The sequence below is a fragment of the Anoplopoma fimbria genome, chromosome 6, assembly GCF_027596085.1.
Source record: "Anoplopoma fimbria isolate UVic2021 breed Golden Eagle Sablefish chromosome 6, Afim_UVic_2022, whole genome shotgun sequence".
NCBI classification, from domain to species: Eukaryota; Metazoa; Chordata; class Actinopteri; order Perciformes; family Anoplopomatidae; genus Anoplopoma; species Anoplopoma fimbria.
In genome coordinates this window covers 14,871,290-14,893,953 of record NC_072454.1, presented here as the reverse complement: position 1 = coordinate 14,893,953, position 22,664 = coordinate 14,871,290, and the positions used below count along the sequence as shown (strand labels likewise).

General features: G+C 37.7%; 1 protein-coding gene across 1 annotated transcript; it reads right to left on the bottom strand.

Annotated features, from left to right (window-relative positions):
• Window positions 1–226: 226 nt before the first annotated feature.
• On the bottom strand, window positions 227–21,836 carry lrrc1 (leucine rich repeat containing 1). Its single transcript, XM_054599666.1, has 14 exons — window positions 21,195–21,836; window positions 14,009–14,126; window positions 13,388–13,466; window positions 11,517–11,606; window positions 8,709–8,765; window positions 8,480–8,543; window positions 7,562–7,636; window positions 7,010–7,154; window positions 6,533–6,651; window positions 5,711–5,794; window positions 3,634–3,749; window positions 3,075–3,247; window positions 1,802–1,941; window positions 227–1,670 (listed from the first exon to the last, which is right to left on the bottom strand). Exons 1-14 carry the CDS (start codon window positions 21,351–21,353, stop codon window positions 1,512–1,514), a joined length of 1,578 nt encoding a protein of 525 aa, XP_054455641.1. The 5' UTR covers window positions 21,354–21,836; the 3' UTR covers window positions 227–1,511.
• Between the last annotated feature and the right edge of the window lie 828 nt (window positions 21,837–22,664).

Here is a 22,664-nt window from a genome sequence, read left to right as displayed (position 1 = left end):
AGCAATGGAGGGGGCAGGAATGGAATATCTGGGTTTTTTTGCCTCAAAGCAAGTCAGTTTAAGTCTTTAGATACTATTTTAAGATCTGGATGATAAGAAAGACCACAACAAATCTATCTGGTTTTAAATCTAACCTTTTTAAGTTCAAATTTAACTTTCTAGGATTGAGTCCATCTCTCTAAACTCAATTAAATTAAAAGGAATAAGAAACATGTTGTTTAGTGTTGCACTCATTTTATTGATCAGTGGTTAAAAAGTCATCCAAATCTCAAGGTGCAGAGCCCATTTGAGATCTGTTTTGTGCAGTTTGATCAGAAAATAATTAAAAACATAAAAACCAACACTTGGACCTATTTTTCTGGTCCAATTTTTGCAATCAATTTAAAAATAAAATAATACAAATTATCATGTACCATTTAAAAGAATTTAAGAAACGCTGAGAAGTGCATTAAAATGGAACTTCTAACAACTGCAGTTTTAAAGGATGCCGTCCTTGTGGTACGAACCTCATTCTCAACAAACCTCAGATGATTATTCTATACAGAACTCTTGTTAAAGGGAAAGAAAACTGTTTTAAAAAAAATATACAACTGTTTTTGGCATCTATTTGAAAAACATTGCAAAGCAATAAAGCACAGCACATATAAATAAGACAGCGTTGTTACTTCTGCACAATTACGTTGCAGATGAGTAATTAAAGGTTGATGTGCAGTACTTAAATCCAAACTTAATATATAAATCAAATCTATTTATTATCCAAAAATAGGACTAGATGTTTTAGAGATGAACAAAAAAGAAATCAAGGCCATCCACTCACCCAATAACAATTATATGGATTGAATAAGACATCAGTGACTGTGTTTTGTTCATTTCTTTTTTTCTTTTCTTTTTTGATGACAAAAGTACCAAGTTCAAAAAGAAGAAAAAAAAAGTTTAAAAATCTTCAACTGATTAAAAAAATTGCTATACATTTTATTTACATATGAGCTGCCAAAAAGTATAAAAGTATCAATATTCACAAGAGACTATACAATTATCCTTAATCAGTAGGTCCAAAAAACTCCTGCTTTTATGTTTGCCCAAAATGTAAAAAGTATTCAACCAGTGTTTTGGAAAATAGATATAGAACAAATATATAATACATTTAAAAAGGTTTGACCATATTATAAAGACTTTTTTAATAGTGCAACTACCTAATGTATGTTTTGAAAAAGAGGCTTTTAAAAAAGTAATAAATCTTTAAAATATCTTCTTAAAAAGGACCATCTCTGAGCAGATTATTACTGTGGACATTAATTAAAAAGAGGAAGGCACAGCAGCCCTGGTAGACTGAGTCAAACATGTTTTACACAGGACTGGAGATGGAGTAAGGTTACAGGCGTCCCAGGGTTTAATCAGAGGAGGGCTCGGCCACACCGGGGGTTCGTAGGTAAAATAAAAAAAGGGGCTGCGGGGTTGTGCGGGATGACACGGCGAGACACAGGAGGTAAAAAACATTTCTGAGGTAAAGGTCACACAGATGTGGTCACTCTGTCTGCAGCGTTATTGACCTCGTTTTTGTTGGAGTCCAGGCCTTTGGCAGCGTTCAGGTCGTTGCGGAGGTTCTCGGCCGCTTTCTTCATCGTCTTCAGCTCACCAGGGTGAGGCGTGGCCCGTCGAAGTAGTGTTCCCTGTGTGAAGGAAAGAGATTCAAATAAGCGATACATCTTTTGTATGTACAGTAAGTACACTTTTTCCTGGAAGGGAGAGGAAATATCACTTTTATAACTGTGAGATTTGCCGTCGAGTTTGCTGGTCTCACCTTGTCGTCATCCTCTTCCTCATCGGCATCCAGAAAGTGAATGGCGCTGATCCTGTTCATGGCTTTGTCGTCCCACGTGTCATCTGACATGTCATTCACCAGACTCTCCAGGGCTCCACAGCGGGCAAGATTATCAGAGCCTGTTTTTAAAAGAGAGAGAAAAAGAAGTTGTCTTACTGGAATTCATGCTCTAATCAAAATGCTCAGATAGTTAGATAGTTGAAGCGTGCTATCTGAAGCGAATATGTGAGCACATTACAATCAATATGGTTGTTGTGATTGCTTCTCTGCAAACTGCCAACTCAAGAAATGAAATCTGTCACATAACCCAGCGCTCATAAGAGAGAGCCTGAAACTGCCAGATCACAGTTTCAAATCCGAGCTTAGTCACAGGCTTACAGCAACACAATCTTCCCTGCCCCCAACTTCAGCTTCAGCCTCGCTTGTCTGACCTCCACCAGTCTTATATCTGCATCTCTGCCCCGAGAGAGAGATGGCAGGTCACAAAAATGAATAACTATAATAAAAAAAAATATTGAATACATACATTTTTCAGGGAGAAACAAACGTATTTTTTTAATGCTAAATGCAGGGTCAAGCAAGAAGCAAACACTTGGCAGTGAATCCTGACAGATTTAGGCCCAAGTCCGTGGATGACAGCAAAGAAAAGAATTACAATAAACCGTTGTATCAGGCAGAGATAGAGCTCGCCCTCAGCTGCATCTCTCTACCCAGTGGGCGAGCTCTTAATGGCAACAGGCCAGCCGCTACTAAGCCTCTTTAGCCGTCCATCCACCGCATTTCTGAAAAAAAAATAACCAAAGGAGGCCTCAAGGGACAGGAGAGGCGCTGATCTGTTATAGGCCGTTATCCCTTACAGGACCTCATAATCGACAGATACTGCCGGGAAGGATCAGAGGGTGCAGAACACACTGTGCTTCCCCGAGCAGATCATGTGATAATGTCTTCAAAACCGCGGGGCAAGAAATACTTGGAGACGATGCAAGAACTGATGAAAATTACTCAATTATCACATTGTTGGCACCGAGTCAATTCACTGTAGAGGAAGCACCGACACTTAAAGAGGATGGGGAGACTGGTCTACAAACAAATAGTGCACATGCAAAGGAACACTGTTCATGAAAACATATAATGTAATTTCAGTCCGGTATGAGAAAAATCTCTAGATACATCACTATTACCGATGATCCATGAAGGTTATTCAGAACCTCTGAGGATTATTTTAGGCTTTTGCTCGATTAAAAAACGGTACCTTTATTTTCTGGTTCACATGGTTGTTGTGGCAGCAGCACACAGGTGAGCACCTTCTCCCCTGAGTCGGGATCCTGGTCAGTCTGAAAGGTGAGGAGAGGCTGCGACTGGTTTTCTGACAACCATAAGGCCTTTAGTCGTAGCGTGGTGAGTGACATCGGTAAGAATGTGAGCCTGAAAACAGAACGGATGTAAATCACTAACTTGGAAAACCACAAGATACCTGCAGGTTATGCAGTTGTTTTGACAATGTGGAGGAGGGAAAACCCCTCCAGACACAGAGGCGAACATGTTTGTGTGTGACTAAGCAGCAGACATCGCTGCAGCCTTCTCTGGAAACAAAACAGGTAGTGGCAGAGAAACAAAGCCAAAACAACCTCTTGACAGACGGTGAGTAATAACGGTCAATACAGTAGAAACATGTATTTCATCAAGTATTTAGTAAGTAAAATGAAATCATGTTTCAGTATTTGGTTAACATTTTGTTTTGTTTTTAAGTCATCGATCAAGTCTTCAAATTACTTGGAAGAAAGAAGATGTGAGCGTGTTGTTGAACGTACTTATTTCCAGAGACGTCTAGCACATGCAGTTCTGTGGCTTGTGACAGCTCTGACGGTATCCTCGTCAGCCTGTTCTCTCGTACACAGAAGACATTCAAACCGCTGCAGCCACCGATCTAAAAGACAGAAGAAATAGTTTGATTAGGCTGAATGTCAGACAGTGTACAGGTGTCCTGTGAGGCATAAAAACATATATAGGTAGACACACATATAGCATTTAATTGTACTCTTTTTTTCCCCCTTGCTAGTAAAAAATGAAATATAAATGCATGTGTTAATAACAATAGAAACCAGCGTTAATCTGCTGTCAGCATTTGTGTACTTTGTCCCAGATTTGGTGATCTCAATGGCAGACCAGTAAAATGTCAATGGATTGGGGCAGAGGAACCTAAAATTAGGACCAATTAGGCCTAATAGCCAGACAAGGCAGAGACTTGAGCCGACTAGATAGCAGGATAGAAGTATTGTTTAATAGATTCCTCATGTTAGAATGGGCAAGTTAGGCTCATCATTTACACAAGTTAATATGTTGTTAGGTACGTATTGCATTCATAGAGTCATCAGTAAACAAACACCTTATTAAGTCTGCTTCCATATGAACACGGACAAAATTCAGCTGGGTCAAAGCTTTATGAGCAACTAATAAACAATCAATAGAATCCATAAAACTGGGCCAATGGTCAAGTAGCTCAGAAATGCACAAATCAATACTTGGTTCATGGTAACACTGTGATGGTCAGCGATGCCATGCAATGCTGGTTTGAGAAAAAGGTGACGCCATCGATTCATTATCTAGACTGTTATTTTTCTCCAAACACTGCAGTCTTTGCACCATAGAAACATAGGGGCATTGTACGATGTCTGAAGAAGCCTTTCAGATGAAGCTTTTAAACCAGGCGGACCTTCACTCAAACAGACAAGAGGTTTAGAAAAGAATGTCACATACAAACACAATGGATACACTCAGACCGAGCTGAACAAACCAGAGGACTGAGCAGTAAACGTGAAATGAGAGAGCTTGACAAGTAAGAGCATTGTCGATCCAAACGTGAATTAACTTTTGACAATTTGAGCCAATGAAAATCTCAACAGTTGCATTTAAAGATTGACATGTCCATGAGTACAATCTACCAGCAAATAGTCACATATGCTGCAATTTTGACACCTACACTTACTTGCACCACTTGTAAGCAAAAAGTGTTAAAGCTTTTTTTTTATTATTACTTTTTGGTAAATATCTTATTTTATCAAGCTTTGTTAATTGTTTTATAGCTACAAGCTGAATTGCTTTTCTGATTGTATTAATATTATTATTCTTTTTTTATATTTTATTTTATTCATATTAGCTTTTATTTAAGTGTCCTGTTTTTAGCAAGTCCTCTCTCTGCCATCAGTCAAAACCGGACGTTTACAATCAATCAATCTTTCCTTTTACATTTGTATTTTGGTAACACTTTCTATTACGTCCATGTTTATAATGCATTACAAATGTATAATGGGTTATAATCTGGTTATAGCACTGTTTAATCACTGCAGTGGTATCGCTTTATAACAATCATTACACATTATAAAGCATTGCATAATGACTGGTAAGGTCAAGTATCATACTACTTCACGATTATGTGTTATTGTTATAAAGCAATATAAAGATTTTTGAGTGCTTATAAGCAGATTATAATGCATTATAAGTATGTTTATAGTGCATTATAGACATGGGCTTGCAAAAGGATGTCAGTGAGTGACCTGCAACATATTATATACCATCATTATAGAATGTTTGTAATGCGTAATGGTTATGGTTTTTAATTTCGCGTAACGAATATTGATGATTGTTTATAACAATGATTATACAGTGCTTTAAGCAGATCATAACCCATTATGAGTATTTTTATGATGATTATGGACATGGATGTCATAGAAAGTGCTACCTGTATTTCTTTACCTTATCTCACCTTTAACTTTTTAGAGAAAGTTTGTGCCTGAGGACCCCATTGAAAACAAAATGGTGTGTCTCAAGGGGTTTATCCTCAAATAAAATTTAAAATAAATGATGTCGGATGATATATGAAAAGCTTACCTCCTTAGGTAATGCCGTTAGCTGGTTTCTGTCACAGTTGAAGTTGGAAAGTCGCTTTAATTTCCCAACACTCCTCGGCAAACTCTGTAAAAATAATTGCAAACAACATTATGACTTTATGAATACACTGGAAGCTTAATTACTACAAAAGCACAATAAGAGTACTTCCTTATCTCATTTGTCTCTTTACTTTATGTTTAGAACAACTTATTAAACTGTTTGTCTCACATGTGTCACCAGTACAGTGCACTGCTCTCGTGCAGAGAGACAAAAGGAGATGTGTTGCTCACACAGTTGGTTCATTTGTTAACACACAAAACAGAAACACACTGGTGAGAACTGCCATGTGTGCATCCCCTGAAATTGGCTTTCAATATCTATGTCGATCTGTGAGAACAACTCAATGTATTCCTGTCACATTTCAGTTGTTTGACACGTGTGTGTTTAATCATGAGGCTGTGCTAATGTGTTCAATCTGTTCAAATTCATCGCATAAAAGGCAACTATTGTTGTTATTGAATGATACTCAATGGTGCATTTGTCACCGCAGCTGTGGTGTTGATGCAGCCTGGTAAAAAGGCACAAACAAACACATCTATATCAATTTTATGTAATTTGTAGTGAGAACAAAACCTTTATTCTTTATTCATTATACCAAAACATGATGTGATGTGCTGCTGCTGCTTTCATATCGACTGTGTTAATGCAACATATACATAGAAACAGCCAATGAAAATGAACTATATGTACATATATGTACTTATCCCATAGTGTTTTCTTTACATTTTAAAAGACCTGGGTGTAATACAGTTGCAAACACACCTGTATCTGGTTTTCAGTGAGCACAAGTTCAGTAAGGCTTTCACAGTTACCGATGCTCTCTGGAAGATACGTTAGCCGATTCTGATCAGCTTTCAATATAGAAAGTTTCCGTAGTTTTCCTGCAGAGAAAGAAAAATATATATTAATCAAAATCAACCTTGCTCAGACACAGATTAGCAGACTGATGAAGGAGTTACTGTGATATTGAGGGAAATGGACGCTTGCATATTTATTTTAGTGGGTTGTTTTCACACCAAAGCTTATTGGCTCGCCACATACAGTACATGCAGTGTCGTATGATTACTTATATGAATAACAGACAGAAACTTAAGGAAAACGTTTTATTTTCCCATATATGATTATTACCCAAATGAGGAGAAATAACCTCTTAGATAAGATAGTCAAAACATACAAAAAACAAGCACTCAAGGTGGTGTCATCATGCTAATTAAGAGCTGGGCGGATTCACATGCTCACCAATGCTTTCTGGTAGAGCATCAATGAGGTTCTGAGACACCAGCAGGTCAGTGAGCGACACCAGGCCACCTAACTCCTCCGGAAGTCGCTCCATTTTGTTTTCTGATACATCCAGACACAACAGGCTTCTCATACTGCCCAACTCCTTAAGTGCAGAGTAGAGACTTGTGGTAAGCAAAGTTACAATAACACGGCAGCAAATACAGTCGAGGAAAGAAGAGTACAAGTAATGTTGTCGATGCATTAACAACACTTAATCTCAGGTTTTGGGCCACGACAGAACATAAATGACCACTCTGATAATATACAAAGTCAGATAGGACTATACAGTCAAATTCAAATTAATCATTGTACTTTATTCATATTCAGAGCACCAATGTACATTTTAAGTTTCGGTCAACATGACTGCACAACTAGCTTTTTATAATCTTGGGAGGACAAAGACAAATATTCTGGTTCTTAAGCTATAAAATGACATGAAACGCTGGTACTCTTATCAATACAAAGACAATAACAGATTCTCAAATACAAGAAAAAAATGTATTATCTTACTGAGGGGATTTCAGCCAACTGGTTTCCATCAAGCCACAAGTCCTTTAAGCTGACAAGACCACCGATTGACTCTGGCTATGTGGGAAGAAGAAATGTAGGGATTGAAAGAGTGAGAGCCAGGAAAATTGAAGCGAAAGAGACAACAAAGCAGAAAAATACAACATAAGTAACTTGGTTCTGATAATGCACTTAGTTTCCCTTTGATTCAAATTACAAAAATTGTGTGCCCACAGCAAGTTGCAGACCACAGGAGGAATAAAAGTTAATTAAAAATAAATGAAATAAGGTTTCACAACGCTCCCATAAACTTCTATCTATACTTATTTGCCCCAAAACGTTTGAGGCTACACAGCTTTCTTCAAGAGGGTATTTCATCATGGGTACTATTCATTTGCCAAACCAATTAAAAAATTGGTATATGAATTGCATAACTTATAGAGTATTTGTATATATTAAACATGTCTCTACAACATTCATTAGTGTGTCAACAGAGTGCCCAAACACAGGTAAGATTTTAGAAGTGTACCAGATATCAATTATCAAAACTGAAAGCAGAAATAATTACTAATAATTAACGGTGAACAATGTAAATAATTGAATTCAATGTACGCAAGATAAGTTATAAATAAAATAAAACACATAAAGAGCCTTTTCTTTGCAGCCTGACTTTGCTTCATCTGTCAGTAAATCATTTACCACATAAGATTACAACTAAAAACCAAAGCTCAAAGCAGATGGCCGTCCTCCCATCTGGGTGATGGGAGGACGGTGAAAAGCAGTTCTCGAGGGATGCTAATCTCCTTGGACGTGACAAGAAGAAGGAAATGGGAAGAGTTTAATTCCTGCTCATTTTGTGAGGCATGTGGCATCCTTCTGAGTAAACAAGTTCCCCAGCTTCCAGACACAAAAACAACTTACCAAACTGTATAGCTCATTATTTCCTAGGTCGAGTTCTTCAAGTCTATGAAGCATAGATAGTGACCTGTGGATGATACATGTAAACAGAAGTTCAAATGCAAGCAGTCAAAATAACAATGCAGAGGCCTGCTGCTTGTTCTATAACGATGAACAATGAATGAAAATACATAGCCTCTCTTACAACAAAAATATAAACCCACATAAGAAGTGCAGTTGGTTGAATACTTACTCTGGTAGGAATGTCAGCAGATTTTCTCTCAGTTCTAGTGATGCCAAGTTGGAAAGGCTGCAATGATGACATGAAAAAAAAGGAATGTTTAGAAGCTCTAGAAATCCTGTGCATTGCAGTTTTTATACTTCTTCTTCTCATATCTCCACTACACAGATAATTATTATACATGATGCTCTGCGTGTTTCTAGACAAACAATGAGTTTTCAATGAAGGCTAAAAATGATTGCAAAATGTCTCCTCGCAATCAGATATCTGAGAACAGGAAGTATTTTGGAGGCGTGTCAGTCTTATCAAGGCCCTTAAATTGCAGGAGCATAAACAACCACTACTTTGAATGAAGGGCAAAATATCTAAATGGCTATCATAGACCAAAGTACAGGGTTATGTTATCGCAGGGCTGCTTATGCATGCCTCAGTACTGTAAATGTACCAGATTAGTAGTGGATTTTATGACAATAAACTATTATAATACATGTCCATCTTGTTGAGAACCCAGACTAAATAATTCAACCATTGTGTGTTATTAGAGATGGACTGAGGAGTCAAAATAAAGCCTTTCCTTCAGATTGTGAGTAAATAAATGTTTGGCTCTGCCGAAGGGATTAGCATAATCTAGTAGATATGTTTGAACTCGTTCCTACAGGCCGGCCCTCAAATGATACAACAGGAAATACAACAGCTACTTTTTCCTTATTCTTGTGTTGTTCATTCGCCACAGCAGGCCGGTGAGCCACAGATTAAAAAACAGATAAATAATGGAAACAGCCACCTAACTGCATAAAGCTTTCACAGCTTTTTTCTTTGGGACAGAAAACATTCTCATCTTAACCACTTCTAAAAACCCACCGCATGTTTTTCATAACCTTCTTCCTTGACAGAGAGCAGGCCTTAAGTCACTGCGTTATGTAAAATAGATATGGGACATATGTGGGGCACATGCCGTACCATGAGGAAAAGGGTGTGAGGAAATCTCTTTCACTCAAAGCTTAACCTAAGAATTGTATATTTCATTGAGGTAACCCTAGGAAACACAGATTTATATCACTGCTGCCTCAGTTTGCAGCTGTTGCCATAGTAAACAAAACAAAAAAACAGGAATAATATGAGAGGTAGCTTTTAAAGCAAACTGGCTAGACTACAAAATGTAGATTTATGAAAGAAGCAAAACCTTTTTTGGGAGGACAGTGAAATCATTCTGTCCATGAAAAACACTGTGTTGCTAGGTAGGACAGGGTTTGCACAAGAAGTCTATTTAAGACATTTCCAATGCAATATTCAGTTCAAGGCAAACACATATTTTGACTTTGGTTTTATTGTTTTTTTTGGCTTGGTTTAACATTTTGTAAAAAATATGTTACAACTAAGGAAATATTTACACCACGAAGAACACATAACACAGCTACGGTTGTCGTAGCCCAGTTTTAGCCCCTGCATCTATAATCCATTGCAGTATGGATCTTAATCAGAAAATCCATCTGGTGTTTTGTGTCTTGCATGAAATCTAATTAAGGTCTATCAACACCGTATGTGTAGAAAATCAGACTAACATTACGCCTAAAAAGCACATCTATAACTATCATAGTGTTATTTCAAAGCGTACAATCTTGAGTTATGATCACTAAAGGAGCAAAGAGAAACCTTTCTTTAATCACAGTCAGGGTCTTATCAGTCAGCCATGCATCATCCCTCAGAGGTTACGCAGTAATCCTTAATTTATGGCACCGTGGCAGCCAAGACCAAACTCTGTTTAGATTAGCTCCAACAGTTTCAGCAGTTATCTTATGGTTGAAATATGCCAACCAGAGCACTGCCAATTATTCTTTGAGATATCCTCCTGGACAACATCAGCACACGTTTCACTGTATCAACATCAGGAAGAAGTGCCTTTAAAGAGCGTGTCTTTAATGACATCTATTTTTGTAATTCTGTCTTAAAAGTACATACAATTTGTACAGTGTTATATGTTTACAAAAATAAGCATCTGACTTTATTAGCAGTTACATACTAGTACCTTTTTATCAGTGTCAGGATATTATCAACATTCTAACCAAAGGTGCACGTCTAGAGTAATTTCATCCCTTTAAATCCCTCTGAAAGGGTTTAAAATTAAATTTAGTTTCCCTTGAACTCCAAACTTCTACTAAAAACATCCCTTGTGGCAATTTGACCTAAAAGCACACAGTTCTGTTATTAAATCCAATTATAAACTGAACTCAAGAAGAAAGGAGACCTCATAGGAATAAGAATGTTGGCCGGACATGCCTTTTTACTGCAGCAGATTATATGCCATCTCACAACTAGGCTTTTGCCTTTTATAAGCAAGGACAATGCAGCCGAGGAGAAGACACTGACTGATGTGTCTGTGAAGAGTAACGTGGTTGGTATCATTTTACCAATGCAATGAGATTTTAGAAGTAATTATTACGATCAGGGGAAAGGGAGATAAAAGAAATGCAAGCACTTTTAAAGTTCAAGCTCACTCGCCGCTCGTAGGTTTGGTTGAGCAAATATCTGCTTTTAAAAAAAACTGAAATGGGTTCTTCAGTAATTTTACAGTATATATTAAATAGATTTGACTGATAGTTAAAATCAATGATAATCCTAGCAAGATCGTTAAGGCTAAAGCAAAGTGTGAGACAAGAAAATAGAGAGAGACAGGTGGAATGTAACTAAAGTCACTTGACGTCATCATTACATTAAATGCACCTCAGGCTGCTATGAAACTGTGTGGAAATGTTTAATCGGCAAAGGCTAGAAACACTCAATATGTCAAAGTTAGTATGATGAAACGGTGCATTTACTTACTTCCCAATGTTTTCTGGAAGAACTTGCAATGAAATATCATTGATGGAAAGGCATGTTAGATTCCTTAGCTCTGGAAAGCTTTCAGGTAACCTGTAAAAATAAAAAGAGAGGCCACAGGGTGAGATCCAGGTGGAAAGGGAGTGCACGTATAATTATTTAACCAAAATACTTTACATACTCTTTTTGACATGAACTTGTGGATGAAAGTTGGACAAGCATGTTAAGGCATACCAGAGAAGAGGAATCTAATCGGATGCCCATGTTGCGTTGTTTCTACTGAGACTGTACTTCAAGTAATGATAAGAAAGAGTTCGCCACAATTCAGCCATAAACTCTTGATAAATTGGTTGAGTTTATCTTTGCTAGTTGCTATTCATCTTTGACCTTTGCCCTGCCCTTCTCTATCCTCCTACATTAAATCAAATGTTTTAACTTGAACATGAACATCAGGGGTAAAATATATAATATCACAAAGAGGGTCAGAATGTTTCTGTTTCACTCCAGGATGTTAGGATGTGATTACATGGGACGATTTGTGGAATGCTACTGGACATTTTTCTAAACGGTTTTATTACACAAAATACCCCGAATTAAATTTTCTAAATGGACTCATTATCTGCTTGTTCAAGACAGACAACTTGAATTCTTTCTTTTATCAAGTTTTTATTCTAAAAACCATTATCCTCCTATTATTATAAAATTGCAGGCTGAGCAGATGGGACTAATTATATGCTAGTTGTGGTCACACTTTGATCAATAGCAGTAAAAACAAAATAATGCTTCTCTATTTTTGGTGGCAGCCCAAGGGTACTTGTTATTGTCTTTCAAAAATGAATGTAAGCCAAAGGTCCTCTTGAACTACAGTAATATTTTTTTATGCAAGCTGTCAACAACTTTTGCACAACTCAAATTCAAACTGGAACCTGTCATCAGTCCCAAAATGACAGCTCCTTGTACACAGACAACAAATTCAGTTATTCATATCATCTGATGCTGTTTTTTAATTATGACACACACAAAAAAAATCCCTTTGAATTTCGTATGTGAATATACTTGTGTACTTTAAATACTTTAAAAAAATCCCGATTGGTTCGTCAATATTTCCTTTTATTCAGGATTGGCAACAACGTGACATCCCATCCCTGCTAACCTTTAGTGGGAACTAGATCTTTACTATCAAACTGTTTAAATAGGACTGATGAGTGGAAAATAAGGCTACTACTGTGGAAAAAGAGTGTTTGGTTGTGTGTGTAGGTGTGTGTGTGTTTGTGTGTGTGTGTGTGTGTGTGTGTGTGTGTGTGTGTGTGTGTGTGTGTGTGTGTGTGTGTGTGTGTGTGTGTGTGTGTGTGCACTTTAAAAGTATTGAACACCAATGACTCTGTAATACTATTCATTCCTGCCTCCTAAACTATATACTGCAAAACGATGGGGTTTTGCCCCTGCTGAGGTGCAAATTAGATTTAGTCTCCGACACACAATGAAAAGCACATTATGCACAATCTGCAATCTGTCAAGGAGAGTGTGTGAATGTTCATAACAGCATGGGATCTCTTAAAACACACACTGACAAAAACACACAGTGCAAACAATGGAAACAGAAATTCCTTTCCACAAGAAAGATATTCTTTTTAAATTACTTTTACCCTTTTTTTATTCAAACATTATTATATCTGGATTATTGGGCCTATTAATTTAGGGAAAGATCAATAAGCATCAAGTATCAAAATCAGTATGAAATGTTAAAAGTATGGGTTTAGCAATGTAACTATGTAAATATGTTAGAAGAGACCACTATTCAAGAATTAAAGATGACTGATGGGTAATTAGTTTCTCTTTTTGAACATTAAAAACAACATAATCTGGAGGAGTACCTTGTTAATGGATTTCCACTGAAATCTGCCACTTGGAGGGCTTTGCAGTATGAAATACTCTCTGGAATTTCCATAATATCTGAATAAGAGAGAAGACACTGGTTATAAACACGTTAATCAAAAATAAACATAAAATACAATCAGCAGTAGTTGAATAATACAAGATAAGATAATAACAGCTGGTTTAAATGCAAGTGATAAACAACAAAGAAAACAATAATAATGATTAAAATATTATTTAAAAAATATATTTTGTGATAAATCCAATGTAAAATAAAACTGATACACACACTTCCACTTAATAAGGACTCAATACAAACAACACTGTGTGTGTTAAATTTCAGTTCGTGCTTTCTTTCAACTTCCTTCTGAATTTGGTTTTCGCTCCACAGCCTGTGAACTGTGAACAGCCTTCTCTGTTGTATCTAACACAAACTACTTGGGAGATTCACTTTTAATGAAAACCATGCTTTATCTTTATTTTATAAACATTAATTCTCGCAGATGTGAAGAAAGTACGCAGAAACACAGTTAAGAAATGTAATATGTAAAATAATGGTATGTGCCATAATATTCTAGTTTACGTTTGTGTTGCATCGGTGTATCAGCGTTGTCCCTTACCATTTCTAGAGACATCCAGTTCTACCAGCTGCATGAAGTTGGCTATTTCTGGTGGAAGTCTCTGGATCTCGTTGTCACTCAGGCCGAGTTTTCTTAGTTTAATGAGCTGGAAAAATGGCTGAAATTTGAAACAAAACACATATTCAGTAAAAAAAAAAAGCTTTAAAGGGTTTTACATGTTAGCAATGCTCTTTGACGACACTGGTGAATCCTGGACTGATGAAAGACTGAGACTTTTGTTACGTGAACAACAACGCCTGGAAAATACTGTTACATAGATGACATTCGGACATGTCACAGTAGGAAAAGCAAAATTAAATAAAAAGATGGCTGAATGCCATTTTGCTGCTTCAGTTTAAGGGTCCTAGTATTTTTGCATGCTGGCTGTCTGTTACACCGTCATGGTTTACTGGGACACTTGAATTTAACAGAGCCTAATGTTAATGTTACTAGTAAAACCCATGCTTTTCTGTCAAAATGTCTAATCATTGGTTGTGATGCATCAACTTAACCTGAAATGTTTTGGCTAGGCTAGCAGGCTACGGCACTGACTATACACTGACACAATCACTGTAGATGACCAGAGGATTTGAATGGTACATAAAGCAAGAAAAAGACCCAGTTTCAAGTCAATCTTCTAGTCAGAAAAAGTTCAGTATGAGAACATGAGTACAATTACGAAGGCCAGTCTGCTGCCTCAACATGCTGTCTTTTATCTCAAATCTTCTTTCAAATCTTTTCTCTGTTTGTATGACCTTTAATAATAGTAAACTCATCGAGAGCCTAATGACTAAACACCTGCTGTTTCACTGATTTTCACTGCCATTTTTGAGAAAAAGCAATTAACACGGCAAGTGTTCTCGCTGGGAGATTTTTTTATTTTTTTTATTCAGCAGGCTTTACCATCTATGTCTGACAACAGGTTTTTACTTCATGTCTCCCAGTTAAAAGTAGACCAGTTTATTTTCTTCTTTGCTTTTATGACACTATCAGACTGAATGCTTGGCCTGAGGTTGTCATATACAACTGGTAAAATTGTTTGGAGAGGTCATGGGTCCAGGTAGCTACATTAATAGAACCAAGATCCTTTTCTGTTGTCAATTTATGGAAAAGAAAGTTCCGCTTGGCCAACTTATTTAAAAGCAATTATACAATAAACACATACTTGACGCCCAGGAAAAGGAGCGGGCAGAAACTTGCCTGTGTGTTGGTGAAGCAGGTAGCTAACAATACTGCTTCAGGTGCCCTGAATGTTTTGGCATTGACAGAAAAGGCAGACTCATGAATTTTCCCTCTGGCCTTTGTATTTTCCCTGCTACTGCTAGTTACTAGGCAGCTGGCCATGCAGGCTCATCCATGAATGCAGTTGCTCAATACCTACATTTATCATTTCTCTTAATTAATCATTTAAATTGATTGCTAAACACGCTCTGTACTTTTTTGATCTGTATATTGCAAACACATATGATTGCATAAATATCTCTGGATAAAAAACTCATTTATTTATTTTTATGCACAAGCTTGTTGCTTTTGTTGCACAAGAAATGCAGCAATGCAACACGATGGATGTGTATTCCAAGCAGATTGGTGATTAAGTTGCAGGTTTCTCCTTTTCTATAACTTTGCTTTACTCTTTGATGCTGTAAAAATGTGTCACTATTGGAATCTATTGCAACCAACATGAATTCAAGCTGCAACAGCTTTTCCCAACCATCTATTTAACACTCAAAATGTTTAGTTAGCCTATGGCTTTCCATACTGCTAGGGGAACACCTTTTAGGTTTTAAGAAAAATGTTTTGGAGGAAACTGGACCAGTGTTCCCCTTTGCTTCCTCTTCATATTAGCTTACTGTCCTGGACTGTTGTACGCTCAGGTAAATGTAACATGTTTTGTCTGGAGGTTGCTGGATCTAAACAACTCTATGAAAGTGACATGAAATGAAAAAAGAAAAGCATAGTCACCTGCACATCTAATCATTGTTAATATCAGCTAGGTGTTAATGCAATCTGTCACATGTGCATTTTTATAAAATAAGAACTCATGATCGGGCTACTCATTACTCATAGATCATATTCCGACACAGATCACATTTTATAGTGTGTGCACAATAAATACAGCGACTAAGAGTCCAAAAGTCAAACTCCACCCTATTACAAAATGCACGTCATTCCAAGGTCTTAAGTCAGTTCAAACAGTCTCTAATTCATCCTTTCATCCAGTAAACAAACATGTAAGTAATGACTGCCTGCGCTATTGCATCCTAACCACCTTCATTTCACTTTCATATGCTTACAAAACACATATTGTGGGTGCAGTCGGTTTCCAATCGCAAGTGCACAGCTCAAAGATTTGTCTCTTGATGATATCAAGGGAGTTTTGACTTGTACTATTTATTGCCATAAAACTAACCTGAACTGTGGCATATCAGGAAAATAATGCAAATTCTGTTTAAACATGTATTTAACAGACGTGTTTACCACTCATAGACTTCCTGCTTGAACTATCCCACACCTTAATGACACAGACATAATAGCAGAAGCATACACAGGTAGGCCTACTCTGAGTCCTTTCTGCCTTTGTTTAGCTTAGTCCCAATCTAATCCTCTTGATAACAATTAGAACAATCAGACAAGTAACAAAGAGCAATACATTCTTGATTCTATTGAGTCTAGCAACAAATTTGCTTTGTGAGTTGTGCATTTCAACGACAGCCAACCTGTTCTTCCTGTTGGTTTCATTCAGAGCCTATCCCCAAACAATCATCCATGTGTGACACCCAAAAACCAAAACAGGCTCAGTGAAGAACATATTAACCGTTCAGTTAACTCCAGTCAATGTTTGAATCTTCAGTTTCACCTTCAGCACGGTTTGTTAGAGAACAAGCACACATCAACAACAGCTCGCAACATATTCATAGTACAATAAGATGTGTTTGTAGTCCAAAATCCTTACATAACCTAACCAAGAAGTTAGAAAATCTGTGTGCTTGCAAGGCTACAACCCTACAGCCATAAGACTTGAGTAAAAGGCATGAGTGTTGAATGCTTCTAAGGTAGCATGTAGGTTACATGGTCATATGTATACGGTATTATATATCATACAGCATAAGCCAGAGTTAAAACGGTCTGAGCCACATGTCAGACCCTCAACAACTGCACTACCTTCATGAGCCTGATGATCTTTTAGATCACATGTGAGTAAGAAAGTCAGTTCAACAACCAGCTTTCTGGTCTGGGAGTCATAACACCACTTTATTTACCACTTCATGTCATAAAACCTGCAGCTTCCTGTCTCTAAGTGGATTCTACTCATCATCACTGTGATATCACTTTGCGTCCTTGGACAAAAGGAAAGGCCTAAAAAGGTCCCTAATAAAATACTCAAGCCTGAAATAGCTGATTGTTTTGTCCAACCAACAAACCGAAAAACCCTAAAATATTTAGTATGCTTTCATAGAATATTAAAAAAAACAGTAAACTTTCACATTTGAGTATGTGGAACCAATTGATTTTTGTTTTGCTTTTAAAAAAGCTTAAAGAATTTATTAACAAATTTGTTGCCAATTAATTGTCTAAACTGTTTTTAAACACAGCCTGAACACGATTTGAGAATTTTTTTTCTAGTTGAACTAAGAAAATATAAAAATTCTAGTGCTTCAAACTAGGGATTATTCTCATTACCAATTAATCAGCACCATAAATCTTTAAGTCTAAAAAAATTCAGACAAGTGAAAACTTGCCATCAAAATTTGCACAGCCTGAGGAGATGTAATTATATTGCTTGTTTTATTAAACCAGCAGTCCAAACCCGCAATATATTCAGTTTATTTTCATTTATGAGAGAGAAAGCATCACATCTTCACATCAGGGAGGTAAAGCCAGAGAACGTTGGGCATTTGTGAAAAGGACTGAAACGCTTTACTGACTTTAAAATTGCTGCTGATTATTTTTCTCTCAACTGACTAATCAATTAATCAACTAATTGAAGTTCTTAATAATACAGTTAAAAGTGTATACGTTGCATATATAAAAAAGTAAAAAAAGCAGTTATTGAAAGCTCTTGACACATCCGCCCACACAGATAGCTTCTTAGTTTAGTAAACTAACGACTACAGTTTAGAAGGATGGTTTATATCAGACAGTTGCTTAAGGGAAACTTTGAACAAACAAAGAGACACAAGTTACTGTTAGTTAATTTGGTCCACTGCCTCAGCACAAATAATACATAAAAGAATCAAAGAAACAAAAGCATAACCGTGCTTAATGCCTCCATGACTTGGTCAGCAAATTTTCTCTTTGTAAAACTTCCGAAACTAGTTCAAGTTCAACTTGCCTCATCTTGTTAGTGTAAAAACACACCTTTGCAGTTTCATCTCACCGATAAAACCGCCTTGTGCGTGTCTTTATCTGCCTGCTGGTTGAAATGATTGACTTGAAGTATTTTACTGTGTCTTAGTTACATGATTATCACTACAATAATACGTGGTCAGTGTTTATTCATTCAGCCACCTCGGAGGCAAATGTGATGAGGCCACACAGTGAGCACTGAGCTGGACTGATACAAAAGGTTTATCCAGTTGGACGTTTCTTGGGTTCACTCAGCAAGCATTGATGACATTAGTGACATGCCAAAGAGCACAATAAACAGTTTCTCTTGCCGCCACCCCTCTGCCCTCTAAACATACTTTGAATATTTCTGAACTGAGCATTGAGATGCCTCAACTGTCATGCAGTTTTGTGTGTGTTGTCACAATGAGAGTACACCTGCTATTGACATCCTCGCGGGCGCAGACGATGAAAAGAGGGTTTACTTTAACAGTACCTAGTTTGTCAGGTGCACTGTCTGTCATGTGTGTCGGTTTTATAGTTTTATTGGTCTGTACTTTTCACAATTCAGGTCAATGATTCATTATGAATTCATTAGAAAACACTAGCACATACAAATGCATGAGTGAAGCAACAACAAAACACATAATGCCGTCTTTGTTTTCAGTCAGAATACCTGTTCCTGTGCTTTTCTCCACTGGACAAAGTAGGCAGTGTGACACGGCCATGGGAGGTTGCTCACATTATCTCTGTTCCATCACATTTCTATGAACATGCCAAGCCCAATGTCTCCTTTAATGACTTTGTTTATATATTACACTTTAGAATACAGATAAATGGCCGGGTGCTGAAACACAAAATCACTGTATTTTCGATCCAGATAAAAAAAACTATTTATCAATGCTACTTAAAATTTTGGGAAAGTTGGGAGAGCTAACCAGCAGTTTTATGTACTGTATGTACTACATACATTTCTAAATCAAAGAAAGACATATAAAAGCACAAATTAGTCCTTTAATCCACGTCGACCCACCATGACTCCAGTTATATGAGGTCTGATCCTTTACTCCTTAATCTGTCCATTTGTCTTAAACAGCTTTAGACCCAATATATTACCAAATCTACTACCTGCTTTTGAAGGTTATATTGAGACACAATTTTCAGGTTTCAAACCGACTCTCCAGAGTGGAACTGAGAGCGCCTTCTATAATGAAACCGGTTTGGCAGCAAAAGTTAAAGGGAAAATGCTACAAAACAACAAACGTCATCCCTGCGCTCAGCAGCTCCAAGCTATATGTCAGAAAAGACACCACAGGTCAGACTCTGAATTCTTCAGTCTCAAGCCCTGACAAGGAGAAATATTACAAGTACCATTCATACCCATGGGAAATAACCTGCAAATCCTTTAACTAGTATCCCACTTAATCCTGAGCGCTAAGGTCACATGTAAGAAGGCGTGACTTGTGTGTATCCCCCCACCTCACCAAGCCTGCCAGTAATTCACAAAGAGAAGCCCCTGAAGTCCTCCTACATGGTTTTTATTAAAGAAAAATAGAGTGGTGATGATGGAGTACTTCAATCATATTGGGATTGTGTGTCTGTAAAGGATTACAGTCCAATTTGGCTTGTAGTGACTGATTTGAAAGATAACCCTTATGTACCTACGAATATGGCACTGGAATTGATGGTGTAGAATCGTTATTTCATGAACTCCTTAATCACTTTGTAAATCAGAGTCAGTAATCAAGCAAAAGTTCAGCTTCTCGAATGTTAGGCTTTTGCCATCTTGGTCCGAGTTCATTGCTTATTGTTGAGTTTCGACTGTCTGGACTGGAATTATTCGTCTACATCTCGATGTCATGGCCTTCATAAGCGGATGCCGTTTGCTTTTCTTGTTGTAAAAATTAATTTTAAGATCAATAATGAACATTCAACCTTTATATTACAGTTGAGTTAAACAAGTGTCTTATATGGGATAGTGAAGGTCTCATATCCAAGTGTGGTTGCCTTACATCTCTATATGTTTTGTTTCATTTGAATGTATTTTACCACGCTGGATAAAAGTGAGGACACGACACATTCTGGTGAGGTTGGAGGCCTGTATATGTAAGCTATAGTTGGCATCTAAGATTAAGGAAGACTGTTCTTTCTGATCTAGTTGACCTGTAAACGATTGTAGCAAAATATACAAACCAACTTTGACAATAACTCACAAGTGCATTATTGTGTATATGTTTTTGTGTCAAACAAATGGAAATCATATCCAAACAACCATTCATTCATATCCCTCACCTCCTCATGGAATATATATCATTCCCTAGTGTTCCATTACTCATACTCCTTAAATATTTATCACTTAGTCATAAAGTTACCGATTTAAGATTGTACACATATTGCTAAACTTCCTGAATGTCCCCTGTATGCAGCAATGACTGTGACAGGGGCATGTGTATTTCTGACCTCAGGGCCCACCTGCCCAAACAATTTGGACTTATAAGACACAATGTCAGGGTTTTGCGGTAGGCTATACATGCTTGACACACTTGGGTCTCAAATAAAAATGTTTTATGATAAAAAAAAAAAAAAAACCCAGACTGTGGCATATGCGTTTAGTTAACCTGTGGTGGGAGGTGTAGCTCAGGGGAATTTTCCACCTACACAGGGTGCCTGCATTGCTGATCTTGCGTAATTATTGTCCCCGAGACCCACCGGACTCTCACGGGATGCCTGAGCAGCAGCTCTGTGTCTGGAGGGACGCGTTTCATGTCACCCAAAAAAAAATGCGACATTAGCATTGCCTCTGAACCTGCAAATAAAAAAAACGAGTGAGCGGAAGCAGGTTTTTTTTTTTTCTGCTTACCTTGGGCAAGTCTCGGAGTTGGTTGGCGTCCAGCAGCAGCTCCTCCAAACTTCTCCCGTAGCGGTAAATCTCGTCGGGCACATACAGCAGGGAGCAGTGGCGTTTATCGATCGCCTCCACATGACGGTTGCACCGCCACAGGGGTATGCAGTGAAACATCACGGGGGAGGTGGGGAGAAACCTCGTAGCCGTGCGATAAACAAACAGCGGGGAGGATGCAACAGATTGCTGCGGCGGGACAGTGCTGGACTTTAAAATACAGTTAAAACACAAGCGAACACCGAAACTCCCACTGCCAGTGAAGCGGCGTCAACCGAGCCGACGTCCGTCAGGTCGCGACCAACATGGGAACCACTCTGCGTCGATGGCTCACTTTGGTTAGTTTGCAGGCACCTGTGTTTTTTCGCCGCTTGGTTTCCTCGTCTCTTGTCGACCTCCTGCCGCTTTTAAACGCCCTCTCTTTAGCGGGTGAAACACGGGCTACATCTCCGAGAAGAAGAAGAGGGTAGCATTTCTCGTTTTTCAGTCTCGTCCCGGAGTTAATTTCCTCTCCCGTCCAGTTTCTGACCCGGAACACTCACTCCCTCATTCCAATCCTACGTCATCATCCGGGCTGCTCCGCCCTCCGGTCCCTCCTCTGGATAGTCCCGTCCCGCACAGGGCCGCCATGATGGGGCACAGAGGACCGACTACAGCCCGGAGGGGGGCCCTGGTAGAGGGGGAGGGCACCCATAATAACAAGTATAACAACTCTAGACCTCCTTAAATATTTCATGATAATATTTACAGTAAGGCGGGAGTACAATTTACTGTAAAACTTTATTTATATAACGATCAGTAACCCATCTTACTGTGGCCAATGTTATTAAATTGAATCACAGTACTGCTGCAGAACTGAGATTGCTATTTTATGACTACGGTAAACAGGTTATTGTTTCAAACATTATCGATGGCACGTTTGCCATAGTGCCCATTTTTAAGCAAAAGTTGCATTTTCTTGCTTTAAGTAAAAGCAGCAATACCCAGTAAAGTAAAAAAAGGAATGTAACAAAGTTTATTTACTTTAAATAGGCTACGGATATTCCGAACAATTTTTAGGTATTTATACTATACCCAATGTTGTGCTTCCTTATTACAGCCCACTTCATTTCACAGGTAATGTTTTATTTGACTACTATAATGTATTTAAATTGTTTACATAAAAGACAGGAAAAATTATTAAATATGTTTGTTAAATTGTTAATTACCTAACAGTATGAAGTTGTTTATATTACTGTAGCTAAACCTCAAATACCTACAAAATCAAAATGCTGCTTCCCAGTAAAGCATTACTATTAATAATAAAACAATAGCTCCTTTCCCCTCTCTCTGCATTTTGAACTGTATTTTTTAGATGGAATATTACATGGGCCTAGCTTTGCTGTGTGTTGATGGCATTAAACTCTAATTAGAATATGCACCATCTAAATA